This window comes from Mastomys coucha, unplaced genomic scaffold (genome assembly GCF_008632895.1).
Source record: "Mastomys coucha isolate ucsf_1 unplaced genomic scaffold, UCSF_Mcou_1 pScaffold5, whole genome shotgun sequence".
In the NCBI taxonomy this organism is placed as follows: Eukaryota; Metazoa; Chordata; class Mammalia; order Rodentia; family Muridae; genus Mastomys; species Mastomys coucha.
In genome coordinates, this window is record NW_022196911.1 from 102,446,453 (window position 1) to 102,454,919 (window position 8,467).

The window sequence follows — 8,467 nt, forward strand, 5'->3', positions numbered from 1 at the left end:
CGACTTGGCAAGCAGCCCTGCTTTGCTGTAAGTATCACATGGTCGCGCGATTTCCGGTAAAGGGCCCCACTGGTCTACATAATCTAAAAACCGGGAATTTATGGAAAATTGCCCGTCTAAGGGCAGCATGGTTGACTTTACTATCTGTCCCCACCTAGCTTATTTTCTACCAACAGCCCATGTACCAAGGCATGACCTTGCGCTTGTATTTCTCTTGCCACCAGCCCCCATAAGTAAAGAGTTATGGGTCTGCTGCACCACCAAGCCTCGCTCAGTAGCGATTGTCTGAAGTCAAGTCCTCACTTCCTTCGAAGCAGGAGATAGAGCTTCCCTACTCTGCTTCCACCGCACCTGTCTTTTTAAGCTATTTGTTCACGCTTCTCCTCTCAGTCAATCCTGTTAAGAGCGTCACGAGTTTCTGGGCAGATCAGGGGACTTCTTGGTGCAGCACCGGCGCACAGCGCCCCTTGCAGGCGCGCAGACTCAACGGTTGGAGCACGTGGCGGTTTAGAGTTCTTTGGCGACGTCGCTGTTCAGGCTGAGGTCCCCAAGCATCGAGGAGGAGGCCTCAGTGAGGCAAGAGGAACAAGACGACCGACCGCTCCGACTCAGTGAGGATTTGGGTCCTGTTTGGTTTGCTTGGGTTTTTGTCGGTTTGTACTTGTGAAATCCAAGAGAGGATCCGCTGCTAGGGGAGTTCACCAACGTGCCGGGAAGTATTTGCTTCCCATCTATTTTCATTTAAATACTGCCTTTAAATGCCTTCAGACTCAGCTGTGTGCACGCCACTTTCCCAGCTAAAGGGACCTTCCCTACCAGCAAGCCGCTGGCCTTTTGTTCCCCATTCAAGTGTTCGCTACCACAAATATTAGTTTATATATTCTTTGGTTCCACCAAAGTTGGTAATTGCTATAACCGTTCCAGTCTGTAGGAATCCATCAGTGGATAAAACAAGGGGCCCTTCCTTTATAGTCCAGGGAAGAGAGACACAGCCTAGGAAACTTGGGAAAATGTTCCTGGCATACCACCCCCACTACCACCGCCACAAGCCATTGATTGTCAAGAGAGATCTTTATTCAGTGGCCAAAGATGCTTCTCAATTCAGAGCTGACTGATAGGGGTGGTCATGTTTTCTGTGACAAAATCTGGACCTTCCAGGACTCAGGGTTAGGCCATGCTGCCCCCGTTTTGCTAATTTCATGGTCTGATGATTGTTGTCCCCGCTGCTATAGGTGACTTTAAAGGAGGGTGGGCTCTAGGTCAACTTAACCCTGTATTATCCTTTTGGACCAAAGTGTTTTTTCAAATGGTCCCGTATATCTGCGTGCAACTCGATGTCTGAAGCTAGAGGCTGGCCTCTTTATTCTTTCCAATCATCCATCCAAGGCTGGAGTGAAGAGTGTTTTCAATAGAAACAGTCTTCAGGAGGTTAAAAAAAAAAAAAAAAAAGTAACCTAGGCAACCATTCTCAACTCATTGGTCAGTTGCAATCTATAACTGGGAGACCAACACTGCATTGCTACACTGTGTGACCTTCACAACGAGTGGTTTTTAAATTAACTGAGAACAACTGAAATTATGGGGGAAGAGGTGTTATTTAGGTTCTCTCCTTGGTAACACGTACAAGGTGTGGCCACCATAAATGTGTTAGAGGTGATGTGTAGGATGGGAAGGGACACCATTCTCGTGGACTGATGTTGTGGATACTCAGGGCTGAACAGAGAGCAGTCAGAGTAGGTAGACCTCACAAGAGATGGGCAGAGAGCAAGGACAGGAAGAGGTGACTCCCAGGCACAGAGGAGGCAAAGGGGGGAGTGTGGCTCCTGCTTAGGAGAAACGTCAAGAACATGGGTTCATGAATGGGAATGGTCTTCGAGAACCCAACGTCCAGAGCACATGATGTGGCTGAAGCTGTACATCACACATCTGGGTTAGGTCCTATCCCACAGCCAGTCTCCCAAGGACCTGGAGCATGGGCCTAAACTTTCTAATAGTTTAATCCTAGCTGGACCTGGTGTTACACTCCTGTAGTACCAGCATTAGGGAGAGGTAAGAGGATCAGGAGTTCAAAGTCATCCATAGTCACAAACCAAGTTCAAGACCAGCCAGCCTGGGCCACATTAGACTTTGTCTCAAAACAACAAAGCCAAAGAAAAAAACAGTTTAAGTTCTCTAGGTTGGGAGTATTTTACAGAATAAACCCAAGGAATTTAAACGGATTCAAAAATAGTTTGTCTTAAAGATGTTGCTTTCTTTCTCAACAAAATGTGGATCATCACATCTCATGTTCCAGAATCAGTTCGTATGTGTGCTGACAGCAATGATGAAGGATTAGTGTGGTGGATGTGACAGGCAGATGGGAGGAGGGCATAGTGCACAGAGTGTCTGGGAACCTGGTGTGGTGGTGCCACAAGCCTTTAATCCAGCATTGGGAAAATGGAGTCAGAAGGACTGTGAGTTCAAGGTCAGCCTAGGATAAATACAGATTGGCCTTGCCTATAGAGCAAGATCCTGTCTCTAAAGAGAAGAGAAAAGAAAGGAAGAAAGAAAGAAAGAAAGAAAGAAAGAAAGAAAGAAAGAAGGAACACGGGTGTGGAGATGAGGGGTGAGGGGTGGTGGGGTGATGACTAAAAAGAACCTTCACTTTCCCCTGTTTTCTTGTTCCTACTTAGGAACACAGATATTCACTAGTAGCAACTACAGGGACAACCAGCCAGTTTGCAGTGTATCTGTCCTTTGAGCCAGTGTCTCTCACTCAACTTGGGCTGCTGACCAGCAAGCCCCAGCAGTCCTGTCTTGGTCCTTCTTAGGACTGGACTTACAGGCTTGCATGGCTACGTCCAGATTTTTATTTGAACTCAGGTCCTCCGTATCCCCCACCAATATTTTCTACATCTTATGGAAAGGTTACAAAATATTTAGAACATCTACTACCTGCCATGCCACAGTTTGAGTGCAATACGTAGTAGACAAGCGCTCTGCAACAGGTATATCCTTAGGTCTAACCTTTTATTACAGCATTTAGCAAAGATATCTTTTTTAAAATTTTTATTTGTTTATTTATTTATTTATTTATTAGAACATCTGAATTTTTTTAATCCTTCTTTACAGGTTACCTAGAACACTTTTGGTTAAGAAAACTGTAGAAACTTAACTGCCACAAACGGACACCACTTGGTGGCCCGTGTCAATTTCCACAGTCCTGCTTTGCGGGGTGTCTGAATGCACTGCTCGGGGTCTCTGCTCAAACTTGCTGGAATCACTCATGGCAGATTTTAGTGCACAGGTCGCTTTTCCCCGTATTTCTTTGTAAACTCTTCAGCATTCTTACAGAATTTTTTACGGTCCTTAGAGTATTCTTCAGCTAGGTCAGCCCGGAGTGGGTGCTCAGGCTGGGGGTCATTCACCAGTGCTATGAGGGCCTGGATTACTTGGTCAGTCCTGGTGGCTGGCTTCCAGTTTTCAGCACTAATTACTGACAGACAGGCCTGCCCCTTCTCATCGATGTTAGGGTGGTAGATCTTTAAGTGTGATCTTGGGTGGTTTGAATAGATAAGATACTCTGCTGAAAGTTGATTTCAATTCTGAAGGCTCCCTTATCATATGGAGGGTTGTCAGGAACAATAAGCCCTTGCCAAGTCAATAAATTAGCTTCATCAACCTGGGTGTTACGGAGGTTTTCCCTTCCACATTTGCGGATCTCTTCAAGCTCCTTCGTCAGCCTCCTGCTGGCAGCCAGCTTGGACCTGCTGCTGCTGCTTTCCCCTTTTTCTTAATTTTAAAGATTTATTTATTAATTCATTTTATGTATTACGAGTACACTATAGCTGTACAGATGGTTGTGAGCCTTCATGTGGTTGTTGGGAATAACCCCACTCGCTCCAGTCAGCCCCACTGGCTCAGTCCCTGCTCGCTCCGGCCCAAAGATTTATTTATTATTATATGTAAGTACATTGTATCTGTCCTCAGACACACCAGAAGAGGGTGTCAGATCTCATTACGGATGGTTGTGAGCCACCATGTGGTTTCTGGGATTTGAACTCAGGACCTTCAGAAGGGCAGTCAGTGCTCTTACCTGCTGAGCCATCTCGCCAGCCCCAAAGATGTCTTTTGTTTTGTTTTGTTTTAGTTTTTTGATTTTGTTTTTCGAGACAGAGTTTCTCTGTGTAGCCCTGGCTGTCCTGGAACTCACTCTGTAGACCAGGCTGGCCTTGAACTCAGAAATCCACCTGTCTCTGCCTCCCAAGTGCTGGGATTAAAGGCGAGCGCCACCACTGCCTGGCCCCAAAGCTATCTTTTTACATTTGGCTTTCCCACTAAACTTCAAGGAAACTCTTTCTCCTCCTCCTCCTCCTTCTTCTTTGACACAGGGTGTCTCTGTGTAGCAAGGCTGTCCTAGAAACTCACTGTCTAGAGCAGGCTGGCCTCGAACTCTGAGAGAGCCACCTACCTCTGCCTTCTGAGTGCTGAGATTAAAAGTGTTTTCTTTTTTTTGCACACACACACACACACACACACAAGGAGTATTTAATAAAGAAACTGATTTTTCCTGTGTAACTTAGAAGCCAGTTGTAAATCACTTCCAACAGACTTTTGAATAATGGTATATCATATTTGAAATAAGTTATGGCGTCCCAAAGTGTGGTTGGTTGGTTTATTTTGTTTGTTTGTTTGTTTGTTTAGACAGACAGGTTCTCTGTAGCCTTGGCTGGCCCAGAACTCAGTCTGTAAGGCTGACCTTGAGTTCATAAAGATCCACCTGCATCTGTCTCTGCCTCTGCCTCCCAAGTGCTAGCACTAAAGTGTGCTGGCACTTAAAGTGGTTAATTTGGAAGAGTAACATTCACTTGGTGGCGTGTAACATTCAGTGGCCACCACTGTCCGGCTGGAAGTATTACTTTTGATATGCCTGTTATATATGTGCAAAAAAGACCAAAATAGAGTCGGGCGTGGTGGTGCACGCCCAATCCCAGCACTTGGGAGGCAGAGGCAGGTGGATTTCTGAGTTCCAGGCCAGCCTGGTCTACAGAGTGAGTTCCAGGACAGCCAGGGCTACACAGAGAAACCCTGTCTCAAAAAACCAAAAAAAAAAAAAAAAAAAAAAAAAAAAAAAAAAAAAAAAGACCAAAATAAAACAAACAAACAATCCCCAAATCAAAGCAAAGCAAGAACGCTCCTTTCAGGCTGGAGATGTGGCCCAGAGTAGAGCACTTGTTTGTCTAGCATACCTGAGGCCTCAGTTTTGTTTCGTTGGAGAAGCAAACAGATGAATTGGGGAGGAAACGGGAATAGGGGAAACTTCTAGAAGAAGATGGGGCTTCTGTTTTGTTTGAATGAAAGGATACAGAACAGGGATGGGTGAGTTAAGCATGGACTGGGAAACAGAAGCTGAGGGAACCATTTGTTTGTTGGATGTGGTGGTGAACCAGGGAGAGACAGTGGGAGGAACTGAAGGGGAACCTTCAACAGAAGCTGAGGGAACCATTTGTTTGTTGGATGTGGTGCTGAACCAGGGAGAGACAGTGGTCTTGAGAGATGTTTCACAGGTTCTGAAGAGGCCAGGTGGAAACATTTTTCCCTTCCATCGGAGAGCAAGCTTCCAGTGAGTGTGCTCGCTGGGCTCAGGGTCACTTTGTACTGAACATGGCCAACTAAACACTGCCAGATTTCATCTCCCCAGTCACCATGGTTCATGGTTCCCCCCTCACACACTTTTTTTTTGGACTCAGTTTAATAGGCAAGACAGACTAGTAAAAGGACAGATACAATACAGTCACCTAGGAAATGGTAATCAAACATTCCCATCCCCCTATGTCTTCCCTATCCTTGAGCAAGGACCAAACTTAATCAGTTGGATGCAGGAAATTCTTTCAATGCACCACACTTGCTATAGTAAGGTTTCTGGTTTCATACACACACACACACACACACACACAATATGTGTGAACATAAATATATGAATATATATATGAATGTGTCCTCCAGCTCTCCAGTAAAAGAGTATGACTTTGAACTCCTGATCCTCCTGCTTCCACCTCAGGAGCTTGACTGTAGGCTGTAACTACAGCAAATCACTTCCTTTTACACATTTTTATTTATAAAAATGTTCTCCAGACTGAGAGTTGGCTCAGAGGTTAAGAGCACTGGTAGCTCTTGCAGAGGGCTGGAGTTGGATTCCCAGAACCTCCATGATTGTTCACCATCTTCAGTCTCAGGAGATCCAGAGCTGCATCCCCACAGGCACCAGGAACACATGTGGTACATGGGCACATTCACAGGGAAATCACTCATACACAGAAGTTATCATGGAAATGTAATGAAACAGTATCTCTCCAGCACTTCTTTCTTTCCTCTTTCCCCAGCTTTTGGACTTTTTCCCAAGAATGAAAATGCTTCTGTTGGGTATCTGGACACTGCTGGCCTTGATCTCTTGTCCAGGTGAGAGTATCTAGAGAAGTTTCTTTAGTCACTATGTGCCAGGACACACATGGGTGATCACGCAGAAGGGAATGGGGTGATGGTTAATCTCAACTGTCAACTTGATTGGAGCTAGAATATCTCCTAAGAGACGGACCTCTGGGCATGCCTGTGGGAGATTATTTTGATTTGTTTCATTGGAGTGGGAAGACCCACCCACTGTGAGTGGCAGCATTCTGTAGGCTGGGAGCCTGCACTGAATAAAAAGGAGAAAATGCCCTGGTGGTGGTGGCGGCACACACTTAAATCCCAGCACTTGGGAGACAGAGGCAGGCGGATCTCTGTGAGTTTGAGGCTGGCCTGGTCTGCAGAGCGTGTTCCAATATAGCCAGGACTGAAGAAGAAAGTGAGCTGAGTTCACACATGTGTGTTCCTAATCGGAGATGCGTGAGCTGAGTTCCTCAGGCGCCTCCTGCCTCCACTTCCCTCCTGCGATGAGAAGAAATGTTTTCCTGATCTGTGAGCCGAAGTTAAAACCTCTCCCTACATTGCTATTGTCAATCACTTTATCATGGCAACAGAGAAAGGAATTAAGACGGGGGACATCTGGAGCAGACTGACACCCTTCATCTGGACCCTTGGGAGGGACACTTAGGGCACAGAATCCTTACATCCAATTATTAATGTAACCCAGATTAATAGAGTGTCAGAGCTCCAGAATTCTCCAAAGGGAATGAGTGTATCTTCTCTGCCTGGGTCTCTGCTGCCCCACACTGCCTGTTTCTTCCTCTTCTCTGTCTCTGTGTGTCTGTCTCCCTCTTTCATACATACATAATGATAAGTGATTTAAATATATGTGTGCATACATGCATATACATACACTAACGATACAATTTTCAAAAACCCTTGGGGTTTTGTTTTGGTCTCTAATCCATGGAGATCCACCTCCCTCTGCCTCCTGGGACTAAAGGCATACACCACAACCACCCTGACAGTTTCATACAGTACAGGAGATTGAATCTAAGACCTTGTGCATGTTAAGCAAGCAATGGACCAGATAAGCTACACCCCCAGCTCCCTTTTCATTTTCTCAAAAATGTTTGTCTTGGGGCTGCAGAGACGGTTCAGCTATTATGAGTATGGTTGTTCTTGCAGAGGACCTAGACTTGGTTCTTAGGGCCCGCATGGCCATTCAGTCATCCCATACTTCTGTCCCAGGGGATCCAACGTCTTCTGATTTCCATATGCACTTGGTGCAAAGAGAGACATGCAGGGCCCCCTTTCACTGGCCCTGCCTTCTAAAGAGCCTACCACCTCCTAACAGAGCCACAGCGGGCAACGAGCTTTTAGCACATGGGCTCCTGAGGACGCTTGAGATACAAACCATAATATAGGCTAAACTTGCAAATAGTGAAACAAATTCATTTTACCAGCATCACAAAGCAAAAGGGAGCAATCTCAGCGAAGAGGGAGAAAATTCTGTGATATACGTGAGATGTATGTGATATACGTGAGTGGGGGAGCTACCTTGAGGTCTTTCGTTCCCAGGGTCCTGTGTAGAGAAGGGTTCCCAAGAGGCTTGTTTTGTTCTCGAGCATATTTCCAGGTGTTCACTGGCTGGTAGTCACTCTGTCTGAGGTGGAGCTGGAGTCTGCAGTTTTACAGCCATCTCCGGTGACTCTGAAGAAGGTAGCCCTTAACTATCACTTGAGAGAAACACTGCTTTGGAGTGTAAGAATGAAGACCCCTGCTAGGGTCTTTAGTGCCTGGTCCCAGACAGCTACGAAGACCTCTAGAAGCTTACAAAGAGAATGCTCTCCAGGGTGTGACGTTTTGAAACGCCTTAGAGTCTGTGGCAGGATCTAGAACAGGACAGGAGGGTAGGAGTGAGGGTGAGATCAGGATTCTGCCCTGGTGGCACAAGGGCTAACTCTCAACATCCTTGCCCTTTGTAATTCTTGTCAGGTTCCCTCTTCCCCATCCCAGAGCACACTCACAGAATGAGCTTTCTTCCTCCTCTTCTTCCTCCTCCTCCTCCTCCTCCTCCTCC

At 46.1% G+C, this 8,467-nt stretch overlaps 1 protein-coding gene and 1 pseudogene across 1 annotated transcript in view; one reads left to right on the forward strand and one right to left on the reverse strand.

Moving 5' to 3' along the window:
- The first annotated feature begins 423 nt into the window (after positions 1 to 423).
- The window catches only part of LOC116076745 (intercellular adhesion molecule 5), a 14,271-nt gene continuing 6,227 nt past the window's right edge, over positions 424 to 8,467 (forward strand). The window contains exons 1-2 of the mRNA XM_031350630.1: positions 424 to 611; positions 6,363 to 6,438. Coding sequence (XP_031206490.1) covers positions 6,384 to 6,438 — 55 coding nt within the window. The 5' untranslated portion in view covers positions 424 to 611; positions 6,363 to 6,383. The remainder of the gene's footprint in view (positions 612 to 6,362; positions 6,439 to 8,467) is intronic.
- LOC116078756 lies at positions 3,214 to 5,694 on the reverse strand (annotated as a pseudogene).